A 14,068-nucleotide genomic window follows, 5' to 3' on the forward strand; every position below is an offset into this window, starting at 1 on the left:
TCCTTCGTCTGTCCTGTTCATGGCTTTCCCCCAAATCAAAACCTTTGACTCCCTAAGACCACCAAACATGAAACCAGCACAGAATGTGTACCCAGAAAGAACTTTAATCAGCACCCAGCCAGACCCCTATCCTCAGCAACACACACAGTAGAAAATGGTTCACAGGGGCTGTGAGGATGGCTCAGTCAGTAAAGTGCTTGCTAACAAGTGTGAGGACCCAAGTTCTATTCCCCAAAACCCACATAAAAAGCCTAATAGTACATGCCTATACTCATACTCAAGCACTAAATAGGCAGAACCGGGAGGATCCTTTGACCAGACAGTCTAGCCAAATCAGGTAATCTCCAGGTTTAGTAAGACCTTGACTCAAAAATTAAGGTGAAGATTAACTATAGAAGACAGCCATTATTAACCTCTGGTCTTTATACCCACATGTATGTACACACACACACACACACACACACACACACGGGGATAGGGGGAGGAGGGAGAGAGAGAGCTTGATCAATCACCAGGTATGGTAGGTAGCACATGCCTTTAATCCCATCACTTGGTAGGCAGAGGATCTTTGAGTTCTAGACTGTAGGAAGCTGACCTGACAGACCTGACGGCTGGAAGGCACCGCAGGTCTGTCATGTCAGCTTGAAAAGCGGGCCGCTTCAAAGCTGCTAAAAGCGGCGGAACTGCCGCCACTTCAAAGCAGCTACCTGTTTTTTCTTACGGTGCAGCCGCCGACTCAAGGCGGCTGCCCGTTTTTTCTCTCGGCGCCACAGACTAAAAGCGGCTGTGGCTGCCAGCCGAGAGAAGCAGCGCCGCAGCCTCAAAAGCGGCTGACGGGCTGACATTCGCCCGTCAGCCGCTGAGGCGACTATCCAAGATGGCGGCTAACTCAAGGCTTTCAGGGAAAACCCGCAGTGCATTTAGGAACTTGACTCCAGCCCCTCCCAAACGGGGCATGCAAATAAGGTACAACTAGGGTACCACGAACCTGGCCAATCACCCCGCCCGGGCGGGGTATGCTAATGAGTATGCTAATGAGTCATTGCAAATTGACCCATCGGACACCTCCATGTGCTTTGCCACGCCCAGGGCTGGGGGTATATAAGTAGCCCATTCTGAGCATTCCAGTTAGTCTCTCCCAGAAACCTAAAAGAGCGCTTCCAATAAAGGCTGTTGAGAAGAATCCGATTTGTCGCGTCTTCCTTGCTGGACAAGCGGGCGCGACACCAGCCTGGTCTACAAAGTGAGTTCCAGGACAGCCAGGGCTACACAGAGAAACCCTGTCTCAAAAAACAAAAAGAGGATCACAGCTGGGTGTGGTGGCTCACATCCATGAGACCAGCAACGGGAAGGTGAAAGGAAAAAGATGTCAGTTCAAAGCCAGCCTGGGCTACACAGCAAGTTCAAAGCATTCCTGAGCCAATGTCTTGAAAAGGCAATAGAAAAGGGACCACAGATGTAAATGTGAAGAACTATAAAGGAGCTGAGACACGGCTCAGGGGTAAGACAACCTGGGTTCCAGTCACATTTGCATGGAGGCCAGAGGACAATCTTCTTACACACACACACACACACACACACACACACACATACACACTTTTTTTTGTTGTTGTTGTTCTAGAACTGTAGATCAGGCTGGCCTCAAACTCAGAGATCTGCCTGCCCCTACTACCAGAGTGCTGGAATCAAAGATATGAACCATTACCACCTGACAAGTACAGGTATAATTATAAAAAATTGAACAGGCCAGTGGACTGGAGAGACGGCTCAGAGCTTAAGAGCACTGACTACTCTTCCAGAGGACCTGTGTTCAATTCACAGCAACCACATGGTGGCTCACAACCATCAAAACTGAGATCTGGTGCCCTCTTCTAGTGTGAAGGCATATATGCAGGCAGAACACTGTGCACATAATAAATAAACCTTTAAAAAAAAAAAAAAAAGAAAGAAAGAAAGAGGTCAGTTGTCGTCAAGAAAGCTACAGAGACAAACCCTGTCTTGAAAAAACATCATCATCATTGTTATCATAAATTAATAAGGACAGCCAAGCTGCAGCTATGAATGGTGGCCCATGAAATTAATCCAAGTATTTACTTAGAGGCAGAGGTAGGAAGGTCAGAAGTTCCAGGCCAGCCTGGGCTACACAGTGAGACCCTAACTCAAAGAAACAAGAGAACATGAGAGGAGGCTCAGCTGTTAAAGAGTCTAGCTCACAAGCAAAAGGAGACAAAAACTGAAGCAGACTAGTCCTGGACTCCAAGGGAAATCTCAGACTGACTAGGAAGGGTCCTGAGACCTGCTTATGTGTAGTGAGTGGGTTGGGCATAGCCATACATGCCTTTAATCCAGCACTTTGGACTCAGAGCAGGCAGGTCTCTGTGATTTCCAGGCCAGCATAAACAGCACAGCGAGTTCAGACCAGCCAGGACTACATGGTAGGAACCCACACGTGCACTGTCTCACACACTGTCACTTCCAAGCTGGTCAGCAGATGGTCCTTTCAAAGATTAGTACAAACACAGAGACCGCAATCAGGCCTACCTCAGATATATGACGCACAAGTGCTGGGCTAGAAACATTCCTCTAATGAGCTTTTGCAACTCAAATCAGAGGCAGGAGGCAGGCAGGGGCAAAGGATACGAGAGACCCTGCTTCCCACAAACCACCAAGACTCTTTCTTTTTTTGGAGACAAAGTCTGACATATGTAAGCTGGCTTCAAAGTCCCTATACAGATCAAGATGACCTTGAACTCCAATCAAATCAAAGATTAGAGACATGCACCACCACCATGTATACTCTATCTGGTGCTGGGAATGGAGCCCAGAGCCACACAACCACCCTACCAACAGAGTCGCATCCCCAGCCCTCCCACTGGACCCTGCTTCTAAAAGGATCTATCAAACCTCAACTTGCACCTCAGAAGCCCAGGCCTCTCAGCATGGAAGCACTCACCTATGGGGAAGCCCGGTGGCAGCCTTCCAGAGTTTAAAGGAACAGCACTGTTTGCCAGTGTTAGGAATCTTGGAAGAACTGACACTGTGAGTTCAAAGTTCCAAAAAAAAAAAAAGTATCCTTGTGTCTCTCTACTCTGTCTGTTTTCAGTTTGCTGGGGGATTTGTTGTCTGGGGTTTTTTCTTTCTTTCTTTCTTTCTTTCTTTCTTTCTTTTTTTTTACTTCTCCTCCTTTCTCTGGTTAACCACTCTGAAAGTTACCCTGGCTTTCTGACACAAAGTAGAAATATCCACGACATCTCAGGACCATCCATATCCTAGTAAAGACTACACAGAAAGCCCACCTGAGCCAGCACCGTAGAAGTAGGCCTGGGATGCAAGACTATAATCCTAGAACATGGACACAGGACATCCAGAGAGTTCAAAGCCAGCCTGGAGTACAGTGACAGCCTGTCTCCAAAAGGGGCAGGGAAGGGATGGCGGAAAGTGCTGGTTAAGTAGCTCAGTGGAGGGCTTGCCTATCATTCACAAAGCCCTGGGTACCATCCCCAGCACTGCATAAACCAGGTGCTACCTATCTGTATTATCAAGTGGAGGAACAACAATCAGTAATTCAAGGTGACCCTTGGCTACACTGCAAGTTCAAAGCCAGTTTGGGCAACCTAAGTCCCTGTCTCAAAGAACAAAACAAAAACCTAGGTGCTCTCAGAGAATGCCCAGCAGGCACTGGGAAAGTAATCAGCCAAGCACCACAAGAGCGAATCCATGTACATAAGCCATACTGATCTGTGATAGAAACATGAAAGCTAAGGCAGGGGTCCTTGCCTTCCACTGCTGGAGGCAGAGGCGCAGACAGCCCAAGAATATAGTTGAACTGAATCAGAAGGCCCTAAAAATCCACACAACAAATCAGGAACTGGAATGTGTTACAGAAAGGAAACTATTGAGTCAGAGACTCCCCAACGCCCACATCTATACCAAAGTGTGGAGACTGGATTTTCCATGCCAAGGTAGCTGTCATCTGACACTGAGCTATCCTGAAACCCCAAAATGAGCTAACCAGAGCTAAGCTGGTGACAGTGGAGACCATAATTCATTGTGGGGAACTAGACCAGTGCCTCCCAGAATTCAGGAAGTGGTGGGTTGCTGTGGAGAGGCAGCCAGCCAAAGAGCCACACTCAGCCCTGCTGGGCACCAGCCTCCATGCCCTGTGCCTGCTGGCCAGATGCACTGCTGTGCCTAAGCCAGAGGCCAACAGGCTAGACGAGCAAGTGGGTGCTTTCATTTCATGTGTGGTTTCATCATGTTAAGATCCTTCTGCTCTGAAGAGAAGGGTGCATCCCACCTGGGCTTAGGCAGTATACAAAAGCAATCCCAAGCCACCATCCCCATCAGGAAGCCAGGTGAGGGGAGATTCCAGACCTCTCTGGTGAGACACTGCTCAGTGAGTTCAGAGTAGATTAAAGAACTCACAAAAGGACACAGGCCCATGTCCTTGGCAGTCAGGAAAGGCTCCTCACTAGAGCTAGGCACCTGGTGGGACCCCAATGCCACCACTTACCACGGACCGCCTTGTACTGTCATTTCCTCACCTGCAAATGACTGCAAATGAGGCCTAAACTGTTCCACAGGGAAAGCACATCAGAGACCCACGGGGAACCCTCAGAAAGCCTACTCACCAAGCTGAACCCTGCAAAGCCTCCCATGGGAGACCCTCTTCCCTAGGTCCCCAAAGCAGTATATCAAACCCAAGCAGCACATAGGACCTGTGGCAGTTTGAATGAGAATGGCTCCCAGAGGCTCATGTTTGATGAACTGGGCCCCAACTGGTGGCACTGTTTAGGAAGGATTTGCAGGTGTGGCCTTGTTCAAGGAGATCTGTCACTGGATGGGAGGGTAGGTGGGTGGGTGGGGAGAATGCTCTGAGGTGCCAAAAGGTAGGTGTGTGTTAATGTCCCTGCCGCCTAGTCGTGGATCAAGATGTGAACTCGCAGCTGTTTCTGCCGCCATACCTTTGTCAACTATCATGGACTCTAACTCTGGAAACAGCAAGCTCAACTAAGTCCCTTGGTCCAGGGTGCTTTGTCACAGCAATAGAAAAGTGACTAATACAGGACCCCAGCCTTGCCCCTTCTGCTTCTGCCTTGCTCCTCCTCAGCCTCCATCCAGTCCCTGCCTCAGGGACCCAACTCACAGATCACCCGCCTCTGCCTCCGAGTGCTGAGGTTAAAGGTATGTGCCACCAAGCTCTTTAGAGTAGCCCAACATTCCATTTGGAGCTATGTCACTGACTATATGACAGTCACCTAATAAACACTACCTCATTGAACAGAACATTTCAAAACAACATGACACTGAGCTCAGGCTGGGGCTCAAGCATGGTATAGCCCATGCTTGGCACATAGCATGCTCTGGGTTCCAGCATTACAAAACCCAGAGAGGTGGAACTTGCCTCTAATCTTCACACTTGGGAAGTGGAGGCAGGGGGATCAAAAGGTCATCCCTAGCTACACAGTGAGTTCAAGGCCAGTCTGGGCTGCACAAACCCATCTCCACCAAATTTTAAAAGAACAAAAAAAGCTACTTAGCACTGCAGAAAAACATTCGCAGGAAGAAACAGACTATGAAAGCATGTATCTGGAACACAGTGAGGACAACTTGTAAGCTGAACAGGAAACAAGGAACTGCAGGAGGATGCTGAGGGATCCGAGTCTCTGGTAAAAATGTCTGCGCTAGCGGTTCTCTGTGCTTATGCAACATTTCCTCAAAGCGCCAATTCTCCCAGCATTAAACATTACCGGGTCTGATTACAACTTCTCCATAAGACTCCAACAGTCAGCTCTTCCCAGGCACAACCAGGCTTGGAGGATTGTTGGTAAATGATATCGCTGTAGGGATGGAAGGAAGCTGGTTGGTACAGTGCCTAGCATGCAAGAAGTCCTGGGTCCTGTCCCCAGCACTGTATAAACCAAGAGCCAGGGTGACGCCGTACTCAGGAAGGGAAAGCAACAAGATCAGGAATTTAATGCTACATAGTATGAGGCCATCCTGGGCTACATGAGACCTTGTCTCAAAAATAAACAAGCCTTTCCAGGTGGTGGTGACCTACACATTTAATCTGAAGGCAGAGGCAGGCAGATCTGTGAGTTCAAGGTTAGCCTGATCTACAGAATGAGTTCCAGGACACTCAGGGCTACACCGAGAACCCTGTCTCAAACAAAAATTACAAAAAAAAAAAAAAAAGGAAGGAAGGAAGGAAGGAAGAAAGGTAGGTGAGTGTACTAATACTTGCCTATAATTCCAGCACCAGGAAGGCGGAGCCACAGGAACCCTGGAGCTAGCAGTCAGTCAGTCCAACTGACTCAGCTCTAGGTTCAGTGAGAGACGTGTCTCAAAAATTAAGGTAAGGAAGGGCACGGAAGTAAGCACTTTTAACTCCAGCATTCACAAGGCAGAAGCAGGTAGACCTCTGAATTTATGGTCAGCCTGGTCTACATAATGAGTTCCAGGCCAGCCAAGGCTACAAAATGAGACCCTGTCTAAAACAAACAAAAAAAGATGGAGAGCAGCAGAGATACCCAGCATTAACCTCTGTCCTCCGTGGATGTGCACCCAGACACTCACATAGGCACACACATTAACATTCAGGTGTGTACACACATGCAGGCACATTAAAACAACAACTAAAGACAAAATGAGGGCTGGGACACGACTCAGAATCAGAGCCCTTGCTTAGCGTGCACAGTATATACAGTGTTCAGTCACTAGGGCTGGGCTGGGGCTCAAGGTGGAGCACTCATCTAGCGTGTATGAGGCCTTGGGTTCCATGCCCAGCCCTGCACAAACCAGTATGATGGCACATGCCTATAATCAGCATTTGGGTGACAGATGTAAGACAATCCATAGTTCAGAGCCAACCTTGACTACAAAGCACGTTTGAGACCAGCCATAAAAGATCAGTCTAAAATGGAAATAAAACCTGGAACTGATTCTCCAAGAGCTAAGGCCATCATTTGCCTCCAAACATGTTCTCCAAACCATACCTCTCTTAGTTAAGGTTCTAATTCATTAGTGACTTTGTAAAGAAAACTGGAAAAGTCCAGCTTTAGGAGGCCACACAGCCTCAACCTCACCTGCAGTTCCCAGCTGTACCCACAACAGTCCTTCCTGTGGCCTCTGCCCACCACCCTGGCACACAGCAAGGCAAAACATGTCTTGTTTGTACTTCATTTTTCTCAGGAAACAAAGTAACATGAAAACAGAATTCCCCTGCTCGGAATACATCACTTTCTTGCTAACCGCAAATTCTGGCAAAGTCTGTTCTACATAATAGAGACATAGTTACTTCCTCTTTCTTCAGATTGATACATTTACCTTGCAAATTGTGTGTGTGTGTGTGTGTGTGTGTGTGTGTGTGTGTGTGTGTGTGTGTGTGTTAAAGCAGGGTTGCATATAGTCTAGGTCAGGAGCCAGGGCTTCATGCAAGCAGCTACATCACTAGCCAAGAGAGAACACAGACAAATCAGGAGATAGGCAAGAGAGGGTGGAAGAAGGGTAAAATTGGTCCAGGCAGTGGTGGCACATGCCTTTAATCGCAGCACTTGGGAGGCAGAGACAGGTGGATTTCTGAGTTTGAGGCCAGCCTGGTCTACAGAGTGAGTTCTAGGACAGCCAGGGCTACACAGAGAAACCCTGTCTCGAAAAACCAAAATAAATAAATAAATAAATAAATAAATAAATGGGTAAAACTGAGCAAATTACAGTGGTAAAGGATATGTTACTAGAAACTTCATTATTTTGTACGCTAACTCAAACAATTAAAACAAAACGGGAGGTCTGGAGAGAGAGCTCAATAGTTAAGAACACCAGTTGCTCTTGCAGAGGACCCATGTTCAGTTTCCCAGCACCCACATGGTGGTTCACCAGGTATCTCCAGTTCCAGGGGATCAGATGCCCTCTTCTGATCTCATGCACCAGACAAGCATGTAAGACAGATAGCTAGACAGACAGATAGATTTCACATAAAATTGAATAAAACTAAAAACAATGTTTTAAAATAAATTATTAAATTAAAGAATGATGTTATCTTTTAAAAGGCATATGATAATATGTAGTTTTCATCAAACATTTGGGCACCTCCCATATGTCAAGTATTATTCTAGGTGCTGAGATCTGAAGAAAGAGCTCAAGTCTTCAGATAACAGTGTGTGAAGCAGGAAGATGAATGTTCTTAATGTGAGCAGCCATTTCAGGAGTGATTTAACCACCATCAACTACACACATCTGAGGAGACAGCTCAATGAACTGTGACAAGTGCAAATGCCTACAGAAGGAAACCTCATGTAAGCAAGGAACTGAGGGTCAGGGGGTGTGAGCCCAGGCGGGGCAGGAAAAGCACACCAGAGCTGCAAACTAAGAGGCGAAGCAGAGAACAGCAAAGGCCAAGGGACCTGACCACAGAGAGAACAGGAGGATAGTTGCCCACTGGAATGTATGGAATGCCACCAAAGGAGCCATGCTAACACAATGGAGACCAGACTTCTCTGGTTCTCCTGGACTAAACTGTGTGGTCCCAAGGATTGAAGGAGGCGGGCAGAGACAGAGACACAGAGCAGCAATGTACAGGCTTTCTCTCTCTCTCTCTCTCTCTCTCTCTCTCTCTCTCTCTCTCTCACTCACACACACACACAAACACACATTGCTTACATGCACTGACTCTCTGTCTCTCACACACACAGAGATCAGATGTTGGAACAGGCACACCATGCTGCCCAGCAGCCCTGAAATGAGATTCTAAGTGTATCAGCACCAACAGCTCCAGTGAGTCTCAGTATTCTTATTTGCACATTGCTGAGTTTGGAGCCAGGACCTTGTGCATGCTGAACAAGTGTTCTTCCAATGAGCCACACCCCCAGCTGCACTGGGGTTTTTTTGTTTCTGTTTTTAATGTTATGTGTTTGCATGTTCTACATGTATGGAAGTGTGTGCAACATATGCGTGCCTGTGGAGCCAAAGGAGGGCACTGATTATCCTAGAACTGGAGTTTCAGACTGTTAAGTCGCTGTATGGGTGCTGCGACCCAAACTAGGGACCCTCTGGAAAAAAAGCAAGTATTCTTACTGCTGAACCATGTCTCTAGCTTTTCTTTATGTGTATGGGTGTTTTGCCTGTTTGTCTGTGCACCATGTGTATGCTATTCCCAAAAAGGCCAGAAGAGAGGGTTAGAGCTCCTGGAACTAGAGTTACAGACAACTGTGAGGGGCTATCTGGGTACTGATGATAAAACCCAGTCCTCTCTCCAGCTCCTAGTTTTTAAATTATTAATGTCTTCATTTCCTGGAGAGAATGACACAGGTCTCACTATGTAACCTTGGCTGGCCTAGAACTCACAGGAATCGGCCTGCCTGCCTCTGCCTCCTAAGTGCTAGGAGTGCATGCACTACCAAGCCTAGATCAATATATTAATTTTTAAATTGTTTTTCATTAATTTTTTTATTATCAACAAAGGGGGACAGAGGTGTGCCACAGCGCATGTGTGAAAGTCAAAGGACAACTTTTGAGACTCACCTCTCTCCTTGCACCACAAGGGTTTTAGAGATCAAACACAGGTAGTTAGGCTTGGCAGTATAGGCCTTTATCCACTTAATCACAGACAGTCTTCTCCACTCAATTCTGAAGAGAATGTCTATATGTAGCTCATGGTTTGTTTGTTGGTTTGTCTGTTTGTAAGCTCATGAACCTCCTGCCTGGGCCTCCTGAATGCTGGCACCACAGCTGGGTACCATCACACCAGTTCATTCAAATACTTCGACAATTACAATTTCAATATAAAAATCCACAAAGGAGAGAGGGAGCGGAGGGAGACGGCTCAGTCAATAAAGTGCTTGCTGTGCCTGTGACTGCGTGACAGTGTATACCTGGAATCCCAGCACAGAAGCTGTTTCCAAAGGAGAATCCTGGAGCTTGCTCGCAACCTGTCTGGCCAAATCAGCAAGCTCCAGGGTTCAGCGACAGACCCTGTCTCAAAAGATAAAGTGGGAGGCTAGAGAGATGGCTTAGATGGCTCATTCTTAAGAATGTTTGCCTTGCAATCATGAGGACCTGAGTTCAGATCCCAGCTCCCACACAAGTATAGTGTCTCACAAATGTCTGTAAGGCTAGCTCCAAGGGATCTGATAATCCTTTTCTGGCTTCCAAGTATGCACAGGCAGACACATACACCTGTGCACACACACATAAAATCTGTGAGTTTGTTTGTAACAGAGTTTCTCTGTGTAATAGCCCTGGCTATCTAGAACTCACTCTGTAGACCAAGATGGCCTCAAACTCAGAGATCCACCTACTTCATGCCTCCTTTAAAGGCATGGGTCACTACCACCCACCTATAAATCTTTAAAACAAAAATAAGGTAGAGAGCCATTAAGGAAGAGACTCAAATTGAGTCACACCAGGAAGGACGTAAGGAAACTGAAATTTATTACTAATCAAGATAATGGATATTAGAACAAAAGTAAATATTCTTAATTATCTCCATCCACCCCATATAAGAATCAAATATTGGGCCAGGCGGTGGTGGCGCACGCCTTTAATCCCAGCACTTGGGAGGCAGAGGCAGGCGGATTTCTGAGTTTGAGGCCAGCCTGGTCTACAGAGTGAGTTCCAGGACAGCCAAGGCTATACAGAGAAACCCTGTCTCAAAAAACCAAAAAAAAAAAAAAAAAAAAAAAAGAATCAAATATTGGACACCCAATCTGGACAGCAAATTTCTTCATTGGCTGAGCCATGGCGCCAGCCCTCCATCAATCAAAAACAGCAAGTGTGCAAACCCTAGAATCTAGCAATATCTTCTTGTGATGAGCATGACCTAAGACCCCAAAGATGTCTGCATCCTAGTCCTAGAACCTGTAACTTTCTTACTTTCACTCAGCAAAGGAATTAGAATTACAGTGAAATTCGAGGCTGTTCATCAGCTGAAGTGAACATAAGAAGATAAATCTTCATTTTCTGGCTGCCCCCTCCCCCATTCACAGGGGTCCTTAAAAGTGGAAGCAGACAAAAAGAGAGCCAGGCAACTCAAGAGAGACCTGGCTCAGGACTGCTGGAGAAAGGAAACCATCAGCCTATGGATGTTGGCCACTTCTACAAGCTGGAAAGGCCAGCAATATGAACACTCCCTTATGGCCTCTGGAGGCTGTAACACTTTGTTTTCAGCCAGTGCAAGTTGCTTTGGACCACTGACCTCTGGACACACAAGGTGCAGCCATGTGTGGTAGCATGTACCTACAATCTCAGCATTCAGAAGACAACGTAGAAAGATGGGGTTTGAGGCCAGCCTGAGTTACATAGCAGACCCTGTCCCAAAAATAAATTAATGAGGTTGATTGTGGTGGCACATGCCTTTAATCCCAGGAATCAGGAGACTGATCTCTTTGGAGATCAAAGGCTGACCTCTAAGAACTCAAGACCAGGCAGGTCAGCAGAGGAAATTCAGTTCTCCTGATGGGCAAACAGAGTATGCACGTTTACCTTTCAAATAATAGATCTGTGTGCTGAAAACCACAATAAGACCATTTTCCTGCCAGCAATTCCAAACCACTACAAACGCAAACTCTTATTTTACGCATGACCACTACTGGCAGCTCTGAAGGGTAGCCGAAGTGGAAATCTGCTATGTACCCATAAGCCACACTAGTTAATCCTTTGAGATGTCAAAAATCAGCCAACTGTGAAGGTGGACGCTCTTAGGCAAATGGTGAGGAGGATGAGGTAAGTCAAAAGTAACCTGTTGCAAGGTGGTTGCCTGAGCTCATCAACTCTAAAAGCAAACCCATCCTCAGGACCAGGTAAGAGGACTCAGTGGTTAATGGCTAACACACACAAGCCCACCCACCTAACATCCCCAGAACTCAAGAATGGAAAGAGAGAAGTGACTCCACAAAGCTGTCCTCTGACTGCCATCCCTGTGCCACCCCAAACTGTCCACAAGAACCTCACACACACAATAATACATTTTCCCAAGAGTGATTCCCAAAGGTGTTCTGATTCTAGCCCATTCAGCCAAAGGCTCCATCAAGACACACTCCAAGTAAGTTTCTCCCAGAAGGAAGAAAATCTCCTCCACCACGTCACCAGATTGGTGCCAAGGTTCATACAGAATGAACTGACAGGCTGAAAAGCCCATTTTTCAACTTACGTTGCTACTGTGATGGCCTGTAAATCGTGAAGGACTACATGGCTGTGACTAACACACAAGTCACACCACTGCCCAAGAGCTGTCAAAAATCCAGACGAAATCCTCCCTAACTCAGCCAGTAGCTAAGTTCTGCCTGAAGTAATATGGAAGATCCCAAATCTGCCAAGAGATCTCTGACCCATCACCACTGCCACAAAGAACTGCTTTAAGGCTCAGGCAGGGGCTCAAGAGCTCTTGCAGAGGACAGGAATTTGGGTCTCAGCAGCTCTAGTGAGTGGCTAACAAGCATGTGAAACTTTAGCTTCAGGGGAAATCTAACATTTCTGTCCTCCAAGGGCACCAATGTCCCCTTGTGCACACACACCCAGTTAGAAATAATTAAAACAAACGAACAAAAAAAAAAAAAAAAAAAAAAAAAACCAAACATTTAAAAAAAGGCATAAGTAGCCCTGGATCAGTCTGGATCAGTCTGCCTTTCTCAAAGCGCCCAGGTATATAGACTTAAGTGGTGTTTCCAACATACAACCTTAAAAATACAATGTTTTACCCAACAAGACCCAAAGACTGTTGACCAACTCCGAGGGGAGTTCCACCTAGTCACTGCGTCTCTCCATCCTTCAAAGGCGTTCATTCACGTCCTCCCTCCCCTGGAGTCAAAAGTACTACCATAAACCCTTTGTCCCAAGAGAAGAACCTGTCTTTCCACCAATGCTCTAGATGATGGCCATATTCAATGACACTTGGCCAGACCTGGCTGAAACACACCAGGCCCAGCTCCACCCTTGCGCCTCTGGCCACATGGATGCGTCCCCACAATCCACAAAGCCGGGGACCCCAGGAAAAGAGTCTTATGCCGAAGACGCATCCCTTTCCCTGAGCATGGCCACACAGGAATATAAACCACTCTCTAGACGACGTCTGCAAGGTGGAATCAGAAAAGACCCAGGTGCAACTCCACACGACTCCGCGCTAACGGAGGGCTGAAGAGCAGCGTCCCAGGGAACAGTGGGAAGAGGCTGGCCACAGGATGTCCACCCCCACCCCCGCCTCCCAGCCAAGCGAGGTGTCGCGCCGACAGGTGGTCCCCGAGTGCAAGGCACCTGGCTGTCCACACAGGGCCCCGGGCCGCGTGCCCTACCTGTCGCCGGCGGATCCGCCTCCTCGTCAGCCTCCGCCTCAGCTGCTGCAACGACTGCCGGCGAGGGCAGCGGGTCCATCGTGCGGCCAGTCATGTGAGCCCGCTCGCCCACGTGACTTCCTCCCGCGCCCGCCCGGCCAGCCCCGCCCACGCCAGCTCTTGTCCGGCGTGGCCCCGCCCACGCCAACCTCGCCACGCCCCTCCTCTCACCCCTAGCGATGAGGCCACGCCCCAACCACGTGGCTTCGGTCGGGGCGGTGTTCGGCAGCTCTGTTGCCAGAGTGCTAACCCGTGTACCACTCCAGACGCCTAGTGCCACCGCCCTCCGGTGAGCGCCCACTTCCCCGCTCTTAGCCAGTGGCTGTCACTCATCTTCTTGCCTGCTCACTCACCCACGCTGCCATTCATTCTTGCATCCGCTCCCCCTCTCACGACACACTCTGTGAGTCCAGGGACAGGTCCGGTGAATAGTGCTACCAACACAGACATGTTCTAGTACCTACTTGGATTTGGAGCATGAAAGCCGGCCAGAGAGCAGGTCTTCTGACTATAACAGGTCTCTGAAGAATACTGATGAGGAACAACATTCCATAATTGTTTGCAGATAACCAGGCCATTCTCCTGCTGGGGAATTGAACCCATAGACTCCCACATGCTGAGGTGGTCCTCTGGACTGCTGACCTATATCCCCTGCCCTTTATTACTTATTTATATATATTTTTTATTTCGTTTGAGACAGGGTCTCTCTATATAACCCTGGCTGTCCTGGAACTCACTATGGCTAG

General features: G+C 47.8%; 1 protein-coding gene across 2 annotated transcripts in view; it reads right to left on the bottom strand.

Moving 5' to 3' along the window:
- The window catches only part of Snx8 (sorting nexin 8), a 46,615-nt gene extending 33,202 nt beyond the window's left edge, over positions 1-13,413 (bottom strand). Inside the window, exon 1 of one of the 2 annotated variants that reach the window (XM_076923506.1) lies at positions 13,284-13,413. In XM_076923506.1, coding sequence (XP_076779621.1) covers positions 13,284-13,377 — 94 coding nt within the window. In that variant the 5' untranslated portion in view covers positions 13,378-13,413. The remainder of the gene's footprint in view (positions 1-13,283) is intronic. The other variant, XM_076923507.1, reaches the window with a different exon arrangement.
- Between the last annotated feature and the right edge of the window lie 655 nt (positions 13,414-14,068).

The sequence above is a fragment of the Arvicanthis niloticus genome, chromosome 24 (genome assembly GCF_011762505.2).
Source record: "Arvicanthis niloticus isolate mArvNil1 chromosome 24, mArvNil1.pat.X, whole genome shotgun sequence".
NCBI lineage: Eukaryota > Metazoa > Chordata > Mammalia > Rodentia > Muridae > Arvicanthis > Arvicanthis niloticus.